Here is a 17880-nt window from a genome sequence, read left to right on the forward strand (position 1 = left end):
TTCAGCACAGCACGGTACAACTTTTCAAAGGGCTCCAGATTAAAGTCACTGAAAGTTCCCACTGGGGTCTGAGGCCAGGATCCCATTAAGCAGCCCTACCACACCGCCGGCCATAATTGTGTCGTTGAGAATTCAGAGCAGTGGTTGCTTGATAAGCGAATTTAGGGAGAAATAAAAAAGGAGAGGCAAAAAAGGGGGTCTCGTTGGGCCACCATTAGACACTTCATTCGTTCATCACTAATTCGTTTTAAATGACTGAGGGAAAGGTGAGCACTTTATAAAGCAATCCAAGCTTCCAGCAACTCCCCACCCCCTTCCATTTTCAGGTCTGTGCAACAGAATGCTGATAAATGAAAAACGTTACACTTTATAGCCACACGCTTCACTTCTGCTGGTGGCGTTTTTAAACTGTAGTTATCTTTATCACACTACTTGCGTTGCAGTAGAATAATCAATAAAGAGAGTGAGGAAATCTTGTGCTCTTTTTCCAAGCCTCATCTTGAAGAAACCAGTCTGTGTTACTAGGAGTGTCACTACTAATAATTTCAGTCATTTTTATACAATGGCTGTATTTCGTAGAGCAAGCTGGTATAATGGAGTGAAACAACTTTTATAATAAATCATACAAACAACTCTGCTTTTATTGAGTATTTTGTTTCATTAAGGTTCTGAGTATCACATACAGTTTATTTTAACACCGGGGAGTTATTAGAATTGTTTACTGAATGATAAAAAAAAAATGTGACCATAGTTTAAGATCTGAACCCTAACCTGAGATCTACGACTGTGTGTTTTCGCAATAGTCAGCTCAACAGTTGGATGTATAATTCTGAAGGTCTTTACAACTGGTATAGCATCTACACAATAAGTGAAAATCACAAGTTATGAGTCAGTTCTTTACAATGAAATAAATGAATAAACCTTCTGAAACCTGCTAATATTTGGAACTTAAGTATGATATCATCATCATCATCATCCAAGTGCAATAAGGACAAGATTTTATACAACTGCTTTATGTGGATTTTTTCTGCTTTTTCTTCTCTGCTTCTTCTTCTTTTTCCTTTTCAATCTCAGCCACCAGGGTCTCAATTTCCTTGGATTCCAAAATCTGCAAAGAACAAAATGCAAACCCATTAGCACTTTAGTGAACTAGTAGAAAAAATAAAGTAACATTTGCCTTGTTAATTACCTTCAGTGGCTGATTTCGTCTGATAACAGCAAGTTCAATATTTTTCCCTCCTGACTGGACAACCTGTGACCAGCAAACAAAAAATAAAGTGAATACTGTGACCAATTCAGGACACATTTACTACGCCTGCTAAGACCACACACACACACACACACACACACACACACACACACACACACACACACAAAACATTGGAAAGCTATATAGAAGTTATAGTTTATTTGGCAGCAGTTTGTGCTCTTTGATGAAACCACGACTGTTTAATTTCACATCATAGAAGATGTAGATACACTGAGTTCAACATATATGGAAATGCAGAAACTAATCGTAACCTTACCTCAAGCAAAGCTTTGATGGCCAACTTGATTGCCTCATTGTCCCCAGCAATGGCTTCTTCTGTGTAATTCTTCTCCAAGAACTCTCTCACAGTTTTTGCGCTACGGCCGATTGCATTTGCCTGTTTTGTTGTTTTTCAAAAATACATTTTTTAAAAGTCATTTTCATACTTGTACAAGAAACCTTTTGGACACAGAAATCCTACTGACCTTCCAGGCATGGTACGTTCCTGACGGGTCCGTCTGATACAGCCTGGGAGTTCCATCGTAGTCAAAGCCAACAATTAATGCAGAGATGCCAAACGGCCTGCGACCATTGCTTTGAGTATAGCGCTACAAATACATTTAAAAAAATAAAAATTAAAAAAAAATTTGACAGGTTATTCATGACTCTGTACTGAAAATGAAACGGCTAGCAACCATGGTGCAGTGCACAAATGCCTACTGAAAGGAATAGCTAACACATGCCTTTTTGAAGGTGTTAACAGTAAACGACTGCTCAGATGCTTCCATACCTGTTTCAGTGTAGCTATGTAGCGTGTGATGTATTCCACTGTGACTGGGTCCTCAACTGTTAGCCTGTGGCTCTGGCACTCAACACGAGCTCTGTTTATCACAATACGAGCATCTGCGGTCAAACCTATAAAACAATGAATGAGGCCATTTAACACATTACAAAGCTAAAACAAAAATATAAAAGCCAAGTACTAACACATGACACAGCTGTCTTCTACTATGCCATGTTAAATAATGAACACATTATTCAGTTATGGAAAGAAAAGTATTATCTGGGATACCTGCAAATGCCATGCAGACGTGCTCATCCAGTGCGCATATCTTGCGGACAGTCCTTTCCTCCTGTAACTTTGCAACAGATTTCTTCTCCACACCAAGGACAACAATGTCTTTACCTCTGATTCCCACCTGCATATATAAAAAAAGAAAAAAAGAAAACATTAATATTAATTTTCTCCCACAGGCTAGCAGTTGACGTGAGTAAATAGTATACAGCAAATATTCAGATTCCCAAATAAATCTACAAAGCGGATACCTCTGCATGTTTGATTTGGCAGAGTTTTAAGCTGCAAGGCTCCAAATAAGTTTATGTGTCCAGGTGTAAATGAAAAATTCCCCAATAAGTTGACTAAAGAAAGTAAGTACACAATGCAAAGTATATCAGAGGGACAGCTCAGGTTGAGGTTGAGGAGAGATAGTGAATACAGTGAACAAGGGAGCTGACTATGGAGCTGCCAGGCAGGAGCAAATGAGGAAGAGCAAAAAGAAGATACATAAATGTAATGAAGGTGGACATGCAGAGGGTTGGCATGACAGAAGAGGATTCTTGGGATAGGGTGAGACAAAGGCAGATGATCTGCTGTGTTGACCCCTAAAGGGAGCAGCCAAAAGAGGAATTAGAAGAGAGTGATGACATTTTTCAGTTACAACTAGGGCTGCCACAAACGATTATTTTGATAGTCGACTAGTCACCGATTATTTTTGCGATTAGTCGACTAATCAGATCATCATCCATTGGACGTAAAACTACAGCTTATTGCACCAGCAGCATCTGCTCTTATATAACTATCATTAGCTTACAGCTTTAAGTGTTTAAGGTCTGTGCTAACTAAAAATAAAGACAAGATGATAGTTTATTAAATTTTAATGAAATTTGCAGATTGTTTCGGTGAAGTTTAATAAACTCCTTGCTATCTAAAATATAACAGGACACTGGAGTATATTCTGGAGCATCTCACACTTCTGATAATCAGTTGTCTGCTTGACGTTTATTCAGCTGTGTAAAAACTATAACTTTAATCTCAGACAAACTGATTTACTCAGGAACAAATAAAATACAAAAAAAAGCCAAACAATAACATTTTAAGTTATCTAAGTGACTCATATATATTTAACCTGAGTAGCGAAAGACCGCGGTGGGTTTGAAAACGATTTGCGGGGAGTCCGGTGTTCTCACGGCGCTAGTGAGCTAGCCCCCGGCTCGCTAACGAGCTAGTGGGTAACAGATGTCTCCGAAAACGTCGGAGCGCTTTTGAAAATATGTGGTGTCCTGATAAACTGAGCAGATATTTGAGGTTTACACAGCTACATTCTCGCCTGAAAATATGTTAAACGTTTATTTTGTGACCCAGAAAGAATAATAAGAGTAACATTAAAACTAACTAGCTGCCGCCATTGTTGGAAACTGCGCTGGGCCGCGCTATGAATTCTGGGACACAGCTGCTCCTTCTTCTTCTTCTTCGGGGTTTAGCGGTAGCTGACATCCTTGTACATGCAATGCTGCCATCTTCTGTTTCAGTCCGTTATTACACTCTTAAATCCTGCCACTTATTCCTGCGTCTTTTGTGATCTTACAAAGCTTCAAACGACGCGTCGACTATTAAATCAGTCGTCGACGATTTTGATAGTCGACGTAATCGTGACTAGTCGACAAATCGTGGCAGCCCTAGTTACAACCTCAGTAAAACCCAATTAAAAACTCTGCTCAGGTCACAGGTGTTTGGTTTTTTTATTTTTATGTGAGGTTTTTTCTGTGGTCCACCTGTCCAAAAAGGAGCCCTCTACAAAGTAATCAGTTATCATAGCCAAATTTACTCAACAACCCTGATTAGGACTTATTTAAGATTACTCCCAAACACTCTAAAGTTAGAATTTTTTTTTTTTTGCATTTATTTTCATATAATAAATATAAACCGTTTGGTTTAGCCTTCATCGTTTCTCAGTGTCCTTTCTAAGCCACTATTATGACAGATGTTACCTGTAACCAGGGGAGCTGCGACTTAGTAGCTTTGTGAGTTTATAACCTTTGTCACTAAACCTTAACATAACTACCATTAGTTATGAGGCTACTACAGTGGCTTTTCGCTGATTTAGAGGGAGATATAATATGCTGAGTAAAATTCAACTTTCCAGACCAGGTAATAATCAATCATGGGTACTTGCAAACTCCTGTCAGTTAGTACCAACACAACGAAAATGAAAGTTAAGTGAAGAGTGACACAGCGACAAAATGCTAGCTAACGCTGACTGCTTTTTGTTTGCCATTTCCGGCATTAAAAATATGTATTACACATTAGCACGCCAACAAGCTCGTAAAATTGCAACAAAGCCTTTGTCCATAACAGAAGGTGTTAAGAAAGAAAACTGCTAAACACATAAAGGAAACCGCTAGCCGCGCGTTGATCGGCTAATCTAGCGTCACCCATGTTGCTATCGTTAGCTTTAGCATTAGTTTCATTTAAAGACTTACCGCTGTAGAACCTTTCTTTACAGCTTCCTGTGCATACTCCACTTGAAACAGATGACCATCGGGAGAAAAGACAGTAATAGCTCTGTCATATCTTGCCGCCATTGCACCGCAAGACGCGTATTATAGCAATAAACTGGAGAAAAGGCTACCAAATGATTCAGCTTGTTAGCAACAAGCGATTCACTCCGTGTGTTGAAAAGGGCGCCTGCGCATGACCTGTGAACTGAGACGATACCAAAAGTGGAGTCCACCCAGAGGGAACTTGTGATTAAAACATAATACTCTGTATAATTTTATTGGTTCTCCGAAAAACAGAAATCGTAAAAAGTAGAATATTACACTACGAGCATATACGGTATTTTAATATCAAGTTTCATTTACTTTATATATTGAGAGAGGTTCCTCCTTTGAATACGGATGCTATAAGAGTGAATAAGAGTACATAAATCCCAGGACTGATATTAGTTATTACTACCAAAATATATGCAATGTTATTTTTAATTAGATATATACACTAAACGCTCCGCTTTCCCCCTTTTTCTGGCAGTTTATTTTATATGGTCTTATGGTCTAGCTCTAGACTGTTCCATTATATGAAAAATAGGTGAAATTGTAATTTAATTAAGCCAAAATGTGTGTGATTTTAGCTATTTAAATAAATTTTCTTATATATTATGATTTATCTGATCTTAAGTTTTACATCAATTACTCATGTATGGTCAGAACAAGCAGAAATCAGTAACTATGAGTTAAAATGTGCTACTTCGTCCCCCAAAACGGACCACCGCATTACGAAATTGCATCGTATTCTCAACTGCTTGATCTGAGTTCTACCGATTTGTTCAGTGTGTTAGCTACTTTTAACTTTTATGCTGTAGCTTACGTTAATATTCTATAGTATCACCATGTCGGTGGCATTTGCACCTCACAGACAGCGTGGGAAGGGTGATATAACACCCGCTGGAATACAAAAGGTAATTCATCTATTTTAGCGCGTCGCAGAATGGAGGCTGTGGCATCAAACGCGGCTAGCCGTTGAGATAATCAATGTAGCAGTGCCCATCCAAGTCCAACTGTGAGCAGCTCAGGAACAATGTTACAGGGTCAGAGCGCGGTGAATATGAACCTCCCTGGAAACGGCACTCCACGTGTGGAGTACGAGTCTTGGGTGGATTTATCGGACTAACGTATAATTGTGTTTTAGGTTAATGGAGGCCTGTGGTTTTGTTAGCAAAGCACAGCTAGCTAGCAAGACGCGTCTTTTGTTGGCTAGAAACGCACACTCACATTTTACAAAACACGACCCTTCACTGTCTCAAAATTAAGACAGAATAACATTCGGCAAGTAAATTAATTGTCACGCCAAATGACCAAGTTCGTCTGCTTTATTATGAATATTTTGGGAAGTTATATTGAGTAACACACGTAATAGAAATATCTGAATTTACCATTGCAGTTACTTGATGAAAACAACCAGCTGATCCAGTGCATAATGGATTTCCAGAGTAAAGGCAAAACGGCTGAGTGTTCACAGTAAGTTATTTGAGTTATTAAGTTTTTTTTATTTTTTTTATTTCACGTTATATTTATTTCAAGTTCCCATTCACTCAAACACTGCACTGTTCACTTGCCCAGGTATCAACAGATGCTGCACAGAAATTTAGTGTACTTGGCGACGATAGCAGACTCCAATCAGAACATGCAGTCTCTCCTCCCTGCTGTGAGTATGAATTCTTAGTGGTTGTTGTGAATGACTGAAATGTCTGACTGTCTTCTCTGTACCTGTCTTCTTCGATCATACCCAATTCAGGTCACTTGGGTGTTTTAGATAAATCATCAATGTTAAAGAAACATTTTTTTAATGAGATTAAGAATTTTGAACAAAGTCATGATTTTTTTTTTTTTCCCTGTCAGCAAAATTAAAATAAGTCTTTTGAAAACCCTCACTGTTATGGATGTTCAGTACAAACAGACTGCAGTATTTCTTTATGTATGAGTGCTATCTGTTGAGCTGTTGTAGCTGCCATTTAAGGATTTATTGCCAGTAGTGCTCATTCGCAAGGCTTCATTAAGTAGAATAAATATTTTGGGTGAACAAATTGAATCCTTTGCTGAGAAAATCTATTCATTTCTCAGTTTGGTTAAGCTCTCAGGCACTTGTTAGTAGTGTTTAATATTGATATTGTTTTTATTGGTAGTAGTGTAATTATTGAGTCTGCTTATAGTTGGATTATCCATGCTCTTAATCATTTTGTAACAATTACCCATTTGATTAACAAGTAGGCTACAAGAGTCAAATATGTCAAAAACTAAAAGCACAATTTATTTTTTTCAAGTCATTAAATGTAATCTTGATTAACTCAAAGGAGTGTTTATCAACTAGAACATTTATTAAACCTCAAATAAAGGTGTGCTTTCCTTGACCTTTAAATATAACCGAATTCCAATAAAAGATGTAAATAGGTACATGGAGAGAGGGGAAAAAAAATGGTTGAAGTTAGCCCGAGAAAGCCCATCTCACAAGAGCAACTGCCAGTCACAGTGGATGCAGGCAAATGGGGATAAAGAGTCATCATTATATCTCGATTACCTTTGGAAGCCAAAACTTAATTCATATTAAAACTTGATCAATTACTCAGCCCTAAGGTTCCCAGCATCAACAAGCAACACTGTGTACAATGTGTCTGAACACAGTGTAGAAATGGCCCAAAAAAGGCTTTTATTTGCAGTTTATTTGGCGTGCTCATCTACGCAAAACAGTTGTCGGCATCGAATAAGAAGAATTGATAAGCTTGGAGGCATAGAATTTTATTAGACTTGATTAATTCCATTAAAATCTGTTATCGATTTTCAACTGGAACTATTCTTGCATTCCCATCCGTAGTTGCGAAGAAGCACAGTGGTTACAAAAGTGATTGAAGTCACTGATTTGCTAACAATCATATAGTAAAGGAGTGAGTGTATTCTTATGAGTAAATGTTGCTTACATACCTTAAACTCAGATGATGAGTGTGGGCACATTCATTTTCTTAATATGCTGCATGGTGAGCATGTTTCTGGAGGGGTTGTCAATGACTCAAACAGCTGAGATTAGGACCAGCTGTTTGAAAGAAATGCAGACTAGAGAACGGTTTTAATTGCTGCTTTTAAGCCATAAACAGTTTAAACTGCTGCATGCATAACAGTCTTAGTTCAGGCTAGTTTTTTAAGCCAGTTTTGTTCAGTTTGTTGCAACTTTGTCTATCTATGCATTTTTTTAATCATTGAAGGTTTCTAGCTGTTCCTTTTATTGAAAAACTTTTTTCCTTTCAGTGTATATTAATAGATTTTATTCTCCTTACATTAGTGTTCTACATGAATGCCGCAATCTCTGTATCAGAGTTATCATATTTTTTTCAGGAGTTTTTATCTCGAGTGGCTCAGGTTGAGATCTGTTTTCAGAGAGGTCATGTGGATTTATTTTTTTGTCTGTGTTGTGCACCTACAGCCGCCCACTCAAAATATGCCCATGGGTCCTGGTGGCATGAACCAAAGTGGCCCCCCTCCTCAGCCTCCTCACGGTCACAACATGCCCTCTGAGGGTATGGTCAGCGGCGGCCCTCCAGCCCCACATATGCAGAACCAGATGAATGGACAGATGCCTGGTATGTGTCCCCCCCCCCGCCCCACCTTAACTTCCCTGCCTTGTCTTTCTTTTCTCTTTCTCCTTTTCCCTCAGTTCCTGTCTCACTTGGGTTGCCTAGCAACACCACAGAACTGTGAGGGAGGTCGCTCTAAGGTATTATAGGCAAACATGCTGAAGGATGATGTCACCCATTTGCCAGCTGTGGTGGTCTTGGGCTTGATTCTCCATCTGATTGTGGTTATCCTTCTCTGCTGAAGTAGCATAGTTCATGCATGCATCATTGTCTTTCTCCTGTTATTGATTGTTTTGTTTTTTTTGGGAGGGAGCATTTTCTTTTCTTTCTTTTCTCTTCTTTTCTTTTTTTTTTTTTTTAAGAAGAACTGAATTAACAATTTTATAAAACAAAATGTGCTGACGTCTGCACCACATGGTAATTAACTGAGGAAAAATGAAAGATATTTGACAAGCCCTGGTAGTACACATTGTGTTTCCCATGTTTCCCATCATGCAGTTCTTATTGTTACATAACAAAGGTAACATCATACACAGTTGGATCAGACATTAAACAGTCTTTAACCTGCCAGCTGCGTAGCACAAAATCTGGGTAATGTCCTGTTGTAGCCATTTGAAAATTTAGGTATTTGTCCTTTGCTATTCACAGCAAGTGTGTGGGCATCATGTGCCTTTGCCTCCTGCACACTCGGGCAGCAAACTATAAGTGGAGTATTTCTTGTTGTGTGCTAGATACGAGAAAATGCAACAGCGAACAATCCCCTGACCTGATCGTTCAGCACTATGTGCAGAAATGGAGTAGTCACACAACATAGAAAACACTCTATTATTGTTCTCCTTCGAATTGTGATATCTGGACCCCGTGTTTCATACATTGCTTAGAAGATCCAGTATTAACTGTGTGATCCAGGATCAACTGATCCTTGCTACTGTTATCCAGTTTGTTTGGTTATTCAAAGCTGCAAGAGACTTAGATTTGGCAGGCTGGAATGAATCCTTCAAGATGACTGCTCGTTCTTGTTGTTATCGACAAGGGAAAAATATAGAGACAAGAAAACTATGATTGTCAACTCTGTGATGAAATTATTAGAAAAGTCATCTGGATGTAAATAGCATCAATAGTAACTTACAATTCTACTGGAAGTCTCAGAATATATATATATTTTTCTGTTACCTTTCAAAGCATCATGGAGATCTTCTTCTTATTTTTCAGGACCTAATCACATGCCCATGCAAGGTCCTGGTCCAGGCCCCAACCAGCCCCCGAACATGCCCAGTGGCTCTATGAATATGCCCCCCAGCAGCCACGGCTCCATGGGTGGCTACAATCACGCTGTCCCTTCCTCCCAGGGCATGCCATCTCAGAGCCAAATGAATATGACCCAAGGCCAACCCATGGGAAACTATGGGCCTCGTCCAAACATGAACATGCAGCCCAATCAAGGTAAAGCAGAAAACTTGTTATCTTCTACTCAATTGCATTAATTTCCAATTGCATTATTGTATAAAATCGCCCTTCTTTTCTTTTTAGTCATCGTGGACGTGAAATAGGTCTAAAAATACATTCACAAAAGAAAAGTCTTTAACATGTTGAAAATGGTTTTGCAGTGCCTTGTCATTTCTCTGACAGCTCATTTTTATTTTTTATTTTTTTGTTTACTTCAGGTCCAATGATGCACCAGCAGCCTCCCTCACAGCAATATAACATGCCTCCTGGTGGTGGTGGACAGCACTACCAAGGACAACAGAACCCAATGGGCATGATTGGCCAAGTCAACCAGGGGAATCATGTCATGGGGCAAAGGCCAATGCCGCCCTACAGACCCCCACAGCAAGGTATATTCTTTCGGAGTGTGTTTCTTATGTGTGCGAGTTGTGAGTGTTGGTCTTTCCTCTCCCTAACCCACCCTCCTGTATTTCTTACTCTCATTCCTCCCAGTTCCCTCTTATTTCCTCCACTGTTGCTCACAGAGATGTTGGCGACTAAAGATGTAACCTAGAGCCTCCCGCCTCTATAAAAATTAGTCAAGTGACCAAAAGAAAGCTTTCTACTAGGAACTAGTGGCAAGGAATCCATCCTCTTTACTCTTCCCCTCACACAACCAATCCAACAACACCTTGAATCTACTTGTGTGTATGTTGTGTGTATGTGTATGTAGGACCCCCTCAGCAGTATCCAGGGCAGGAAGACTACTATGGGGACCAGTACAGTCACGCAGGACAGGGAGCATCAGAAGGTAGGAGAACCTTCCAGCCGCTTGGAAACAAGGAAAAACAAAAACCTCAACAAATGAACCCAGGACTTGTGTTAAAACACAAATGATGCAAAGAGACTGTGACAAAGCAAACACTTCAGTTTCTTCATTATTTTCTGGGGAAATCAAAGTAAAAAACAAAGGTGCTGCTGTCCATTGATAAATCAGGATCTAAGCAGTCATACAGTTCTTGTAATGCTGACTCCGCTTATTCGTGAACGGGTCTCTTCGAGTTGGGGTGAAAGAAAAGTCAGGGACAGTCTTATTTGAGGCGTTACGGTAAAGTTGTGCAGAAGTAGCCTGATATCATGCTACTGCACTTTTTTGGTGCAGTAGCTGATAAGTACATATGTGTTTATATATATTTTCTATTTGAGCACTCAAGAGTTTTCCTCATTTACCCATTCACATACTCGCATTACAATAGATGCTATGGGGGAAACTTATGAATCACTATGTTGCCCAAGGATACTTCAACATGTAGATTAGAGGATCGAACTGCCAACTTTGCGATTTACCTCCTGAACCACAGCCACCTTATTCATATTTATAAGCACTTGTAGGTGTGCCTCTGTCCACTTCACGTAAAGCAGACTGACATTTGAAATCAAAAACTGTGGGGTTTGTTTAAGAGCCGCAGTAGCGACACTGAAGTCTTCAAATGTTTTTTTTTTTTTTTTTAAAGTATGGCACCTTTGCATTCTTGTCAAAATATAACGGCTCATGTGCAGTAGATTTTCTTGTTGTTGGTGTATTTAGGGATAGTATTAATTGCATAAGCAAACACACTTTTAAGATTACCTACTAAAATGTAGCTTTTTTTTTTCTTTTCTTTTTTTTTCTTCAATTAACATTTACCTTTTTTTTTCTCCTTTTGTTTTGATTTTCCCTCTTTCTACACTGTTTCTCTTTTGACCTTTCAAACACAAGTGATTTGCTTTGGGATTTTTCTTTTTGTTTGTTTGTTTTTCTTTTTAGTCGTTTTAATGGCAAAAATGAGGAAAAATATGTATGTTAAAAATGTGCTGCTATTAAATATGATTGTGCATGTTTGAAATTCACAATAATGACCTGTTACCTCTTTTTCCTATCTTAGAAGAAATTATTAATATGTAAACTTGTACTTTATTTTTATATTCGTACTTATTCATACAAAACTGATGTTAGACTTCATACTTCACACAAATCTGATATGGTGGCTGGACACTGACTTCTGACCCTGACACTCCCTACTACAGCCGTAGTGTAGCAGTAGTGTCTGAGTTTTATTTCCTCTATAAGAGCACTGGCACATATCATACTCTTACAAATCAAATTCATCTCTTCGTTGGATAGTAAGATATTTTATTCACAGTCTTCCTTGCTTTTGTGCTGTAGTCAATAACATGTTGCTCACATTCGCTGCTGCCCCCTTCCCCCTCAAAGGTAATGCTCAATATGGCCAGCAGCAGGAGGCATACCAGCAAGGCCCACCTCAGCAACAGGGATATCCTCCTCAGCAGCAGTACCCAGGTCAACAGGGCTATCCACCCCAACAACAGGGATATGGTGAGTTACGGCAAAAATTTTATTTCCCCTGTAGGAGGCGCTATAAGCCCTCTTTGGGTGCCTTATAGCCGTTGAAAAAACATTGTTCCTTTATACACTGTTGCTTGATGTAACTAAGCTTTGTGCATATCAAGATATCATTTTGAGCAGAGAGTTGAACGACACAACCGTTCTTAATGATTACAGTTACTTAATTTTAGTAGTGCTGTGTAATATCATGTTAGCAAATTATACATGATAATAGAAACTGTCTGAAAAATAATTGAAAGTAGAAACATTCATGTTTTACAACAATACCTGGAAATAAATTAGTCAAAAAATGTTTTCCTTGCACTTTCAGTGTAGCTCTTGCAGCTTTTAGGCTTTTCTTTCCTCATCCCATTTTTCTCTGCAACTTTCCATCACTCACCCTCTGTCTGAGCCAGAGCTCATGCAAGTAATGAGCTACTGGAGACGCAGAGGTTGTGAGGTGAGATCCATCTGGCACATACACATGCCTGCTCTCTCAGGCCCCCACAAGGTTATGCTCAACAGCATAAGGCATTATGAGCGCCTAATGATGTTGCGTGGGCCTCATTTGACTTCAACTCCAGTCAGACTTTGCCCAGTCCTTCACAACATCTGTACAGGAGCATATATAACATAATAATATAATATATACACAACCTTTTTTTCCCCCCCTGCTTTTTTTCCCGTCTTTCTGGGGGTTTTTTTTTTTTTTTTAAATGATGCTTGCTCCTCTAATGAAGACCAACAGAATCTCTTTGATGTCTCCTTGCATTAGGGAACCACTGCCTGTCTCCAGCCTGACTCACTCGCTCTCATTCATTACTGAGTCAGGCGTGGTGGAGGCAGCCCTAACAAATGGGTCTGACAGATCCGCTATTCTTTTTGTCATCCATCACTTTTTTTTTTATTGCAGCCCACTAGTTAATGTAAACTAACAGGTATTTCCCAAAGTTTTCAGAATAACAAGTCCAAAGCATAAGAAAAATGGAAATGAGTTTGGCAGAATCAGAGCCGGATTAGGACTTCAAGTATAAACCTGTTTTTGATGCTGCACCTTAACACTTCAGTAACACTGGTTGACAGTCAGTTTTTATAGAATTTTCCTGCACTGCATGCTTCAGTGCTTCAACCTAAATTAGTTTTTTTTTTTGTTCCATATCCTTTCTTCTTCTTTTTAATAAACTGTGTTCATAATAAACTACACTGTGTGGAAGCATTTCATTTCTCTGTTAACAGTGCCCAGCAATCAAAGAGTTTTGGGTTCACTCAAGGCTGACAAGCATAAAAAGTTCTCCATTTATTAATGTGTTTGTTTGTAGGTCCCTCCCAAAGTGCCCCAGGACAGTATCCTAACTATCCTCAAGGGCAGGGACAGCAGTATGGGGGCTATCGCCCTCCACAACCCGGTCCCCCACAGGGCCAACAGCAGCGCCCTTATGGTTATGACCAGGTGAGTATAACGCCAACAATGGACAGTGACAGAGGCTTGTCTGTACATTGCACTTAGGCTTTCTCTTACTGTGTTTATTGCCATGCTAAGTTGTATGTTATATATAACTCTCAGTTAGACCAGTAATTAATGTAAGTGAAGTACGATGGTAAAAATTAAGCAGTAGTACGTTATGCATGCTGTCATCATATTCGGTGGTTAAATGTGTTCTTCCTAAAAGGGTTTTCTATGTTAATATTGTTGTGTTCTGGCTAATGTGGTATGCCATTCCAGTGAAATATGAGGGCTTTAAAGAAGATTCTTCCTTAAACTTGATGCAGACTGCTCTAGTGTTTAAAGGAAGATCTGTTTGTTGCCCTGTATTTCCTGTGGTCTTATGTGGGGACCACAGCTACACTTTGATATCTTTATCTTTGAATATTCAGGGGCACATGAGGAAATAAAGACCCGGGGATTTGAACCCCTGACTAGCTCTGTAAGAAGCAAAGGTAATGGTTGCTGTGAAGACCTCAACGTCCAATCTAGACGCTTGACCACCTAGCCTTAATTTGCATTTGTTTTGTTTCTTCTGTCTCTCGTCTGTCTTTCTTTACCCATCTTTTCTTTTTCTTAAATTTTTCCTTTTCTATTTTTTTTTCTTTTTTTTATTAACCAGGGGTCGAATTGTAAAGATATGAGGTCCAGAAACACAGCATTCTTAGATTGTAATAAGACAGACAGGAGCTCACATTCTCTGACTGTCCTTAATCTCTACAATGTATGACACTGGTCTTAAATTTTATCTTTCAAATCATTGTTTCCAAATTTGCTTCCATTGCATTTTCCATTAAAGTCAAACACATACTTCGACCCCTGTGTAGGAATAAAGAGAATACTGCTGTTCTTCCACTGAATTTGTCTCACTTGAAAATTAGTGTCCACTGTTTAATAAGGATTATCGTCCTCAGCCATGCTGCTGCTGAAACCTGAGGTAAAAAGTTCGAATTTAGAGCTCACAGGTTGTGAGGTTATGCTGCCATCTGCTGGTCAAAACCAGTCAGTGCAGGCATAAATCACGGTTTGCAGTATGATATGGTTGAAACCACAGATTTTTGTCTGCACCTTATTGAGATTTGTGAACATAAACTTCTGATTTTTTTTTATTTATTTATTTATTTTTGTTTGTTTGTTTGTTTTGAAAAGGTCAGTATCACGAGGATGTTGCATTTCTCTCCACAGGGCCAGTATGGAAATTACCAGCAATGAGAAGTGATCACAGCAACCAACACAGCTCTGCTCTGATCTCTAAGCTCTGACCTCTGGTCAGTTACGAAGCAGACTTTAATGATGGTTTTAATCTCTCGGACACAAACACACAATGCTCAAAAATACAAGATACAGTTTCCCCTCTCTTTGGGATTTTATCTTTGCTGATAAGATGTAGTCATGTTTATCATATTTGCTGACATTACGTCAAAGTCAGCGAGTCACCTCTGGTCCAGTATGTCTCAAAGCAGCAATGCCTTAAAAATGGAACTGCCTTATCCTTTAGCATTGCAGATTGTGAAATGGGCTAACAAAATTTTGGATAACACATGATGTAAATGTACAGTTTGAATCTACGTGGTGCATTGTTTCTCGATCCTTCAGCTCCCCGATCATCAGAAGCAATAATGCCAGCAGTAGGTAATTGTGTGGGGGACAGGGAAAGATGAAATGGTGCACCAAGTGAACTTCCAGCTAGGCCATGGTACATGTCTTGATGTATGTGATGATGTAAAAATATATTTTATGCTTTTTAGATCAAGCTAACTTTGTATAAGACATTGGAAACTAGTACTAAAGCTGTGTTGTTAATTTCATCAAGTGTATGTGTCAATGTTTTTGTTTCTTTGGTTTTTTTTAATGCTCTTTAAGATCCCATCCAGCACATTTCCTTTAATTGTTTAATTGTGGAACAATTAAATCTGCAACATCAGCAGCGCGAACACCGAAATATAAGAACAGGGATTTTTTTTGACATACACAGTAATTCATCAGTAAACAAATATGAACATCATACTTATCAGAAATCTGGTGTATTCTGCGAGTTCTTTAGATTTTTTTTTTTCTCTTAAAGTGGGTGAGTAATTTTTTTTTTTTTTTTTTTTTTTTTTTTCCCCAAACCCACAGTACTTGACAGAATAATGGTTGTTGGCCTCTATTTCATAAATGCGCCCGAAGAGGTAATATGTAGCAGATGCCACTGAAAATTGTGAGTAAATGCTCTCTGGAGCCCTGTTTTTATTTTTTACTTTTTCTATACATGCACCTCAGTCTTGTCCATTGACTGCAAATTAGTGGATGGGGAAAGAATCCAACTCGGTATTACAAATATATCTGGCAAGTACTTCATTTGTTAGTTGATAACGTTAGTTTGTTCACAGTGCTGGAAACCCTCCTCCCCTTTGAATAAACGTCTAAGTTGATGCCATTCAAATAGTGTTGTGTGTGAATAAATGATTGTTACTGTCAAATATGTAACATAAGATGTGAAAATAATGTTCTGAAATCGATTCCTTAATTTCACAGTAAAGACTGGTTGTGCAGTTTTATATTACTGGCTTGATATCTGTATTATGGTGCATATTTTATTGATTCCCACGTGTACAGCGACATAAAAAGAGGAATTCAGTGTCCTCCTGGTATTGTTTATATGGTTGTTTTAATATTTTTCATTCTGCACCCCATTTAAGTGGTGGTCACATTTGTGTCATGGCAATGTATAACTGTACATTATAATAAATCGGAAGAATCTTTAATATATTTTGCCGTGTGTAATTTATAGATATTGACAGTTTATCAAGAGACTGTTTATGACACCAGAAACATTCATCCTGAACAGCATAAACAAGATGTGCACTATTGGTGCTGTCATAATGTGACAGTATGATATAATTGTTTTGTCTTCATCTGCTATCTGGTAGTCAGTTTCCAACTGATAATGACCCTGCCCTGCTCAGCAGCGTGTCTGCTTTGTCCAGATGCATCCAGAGAGGTCCAGACCACATTTACACCCAAAATTACCTTCCGTGTCCCTCTTTCCCCTTCTGCTCCCTCCAGAGAGGGAGAGGGACTACCTGTCACATTGGGGGGAGTGATACAGATGGTACACCAGATGTGTGGCCAAAGCACGTGATGGGAGAGCGGTGCGGTATTAAGAGCGCTGCGGACTGCTTGGGATGCCTTAGTGCTGATGAAATGTGTGTTTGGATTAATGAGTGCAGCAGAAGTGCTTTAAGAAAAGAAGCGAGAAAGAACTTTTTTTTGCAGTGCGCCTGTTTTTATTTTTGCTTTATGTGCTTGTGTGAACATTTGTGTATCCCTGCTCAGGTTTAGTGGCGTCGCCTAGTCACCCCACCACCCTGCTGCTCCACAGCTGGCTGCCCCACCCTTCCCAGCTGCCACTGGGGCTCCCCCTGGCCCCTCTGCTTGGCAGAGCTGGCGTTTTGGGCGCTCCCCCACCAGTCCTCCCTGGCAGCTGCTGCCCTCAGCTGCGCTCTTGCAGACGGTATTGGGGTCGGACAAAGTCACTCCTCCTGTGACTGTGTCTCGGGCCGTCGTGGGAGGATGAAGAGGTGGCAAGGAGACTCTTGCTTCCTATAAAAGCTTTGCTTTTTAGGCTCTCGTGGATGCTTGAGGGTTGGAAATACATTTGACAAGCTTAACATTCGAAAAATCCACCTGTTTTTCCATTGAAGAAAAGAAGATGTCTTTGGCTGTGCAGATCTAAATAAGTTATCAAGAAAGCTTGCAGGAGAGCATTACACCATGCATGTTCTGTGATGGCAAATAGTGAAGTGGCAGCATCATTTAAGAGGATGATTATCTTGTTCAATATTTTGATAATTATAATTCAGGGCACCTTTCAGAGGAGGCTCCTAACCACTGAGGAGAAAATGACATCGTGATCATAGCTGGCAGGCAAGATGTGATCTCTCTCTCTTTCTCTCTCCCCCCCCCCCGTCTCCACACTAGCTCTCCTTTTCACTCTCTCATACCCACACTCTCAGTGTGACAGAAAGTCTATGGGGAGGTATAAGAGGTAGTTATGGGGGGAATGCAGCAGCCTCCACAGTTTAATTGGAGATGTGTCACACTAAATAAATGGTGCAAAAACAAGCCCTGACTGGAGGCTTGAGGGAGGGGCCCTGGGGATGCAGCCTGTTTTATT

General features: G+C 39.5%; 2 protein-coding genes across 6 annotated transcripts; one reads left to right on the forward strand and one right to left on the reverse strand.

Annotated features, from left to right (window-relative positions):
• Positions 1-593: 593 nt before the first annotated feature.
• On the reverse strand, positions 594-5000 carry psma8 (proteasome 20S subunit alpha 8). Its single transcript, XM_085389502.1, has 7 exons — positions 4790-5000; positions 2322-2448; positions 2040-2164; positions 1735-1857; positions 1527-1646; positions 1190-1252; positions 594-1108 (listed from the first exon to the last, which is right to left on the reverse strand). The coding sequence occupies exons 1-7, from the start codon at positions 4889-4891 to the stop codon at positions 1013-1015; spliced, it is 756 nt and encodes a 251-aa protein (XP_085245628.1). The 5' UTR covers positions 4892-5000; the 3' UTR covers positions 594-1012.
• A 579-nt stretch (positions 5001-5579) lies between these two features.
• Positions 5580-15825, forward strand: ss18 (SS18 subunit of BAF chromatin remodeling complex). Of its 5 annotated transcripts, XM_085389121.1 has the most exons (11): positions 5581-5763; positions 6246-6322; positions 6425-6509; positions 8277-8433; positions 9640-9870; positions 10092-10262; positions 10586-10663; positions 12107-12229; positions 13558-13688; positions 14114-14176; positions 14907-15825. In XM_085389121.1, exons 1-10 carry the CDS (start codon positions 5695-5697, stop codon positions 14129-14131), a joined length of 1140 nt encoding a protein of 379 aa, XP_085245247.1. In that variant the 5' UTR covers positions 5581-5694; the 3' UTR covers positions 14132-14176; positions 14907-15825. The 5 variants fall into 5 exon arrangements, 4 of the variants coding, with proteins under 4 accessions (XP_085245245.1, XP_085245247.1, XP_085245246.1 ...); XR_014908462.1 differs by having other exon boundaries at positions 5580-5763; positions 13558-14176; XM_085389120.1 differs by lacking the exon at positions 14114-14176.
• Positions 15826-17880: the final 2055 nt, after the last annotated feature.

This window comes from Rhamphochromis longiceps, linkage group LG18, assembly GCF_057381845.1.
Source record: "Rhamphochromis longiceps isolate RC_006_pf linkage group LG18, R_longiceps_female_GT1.1, whole genome shotgun sequence".
Lineage (NCBI taxonomy): Eukaryota > Metazoa > Chordata > Actinopteri > Cichliformes > Cichlidae > Rhamphochromis > Rhamphochromis longiceps.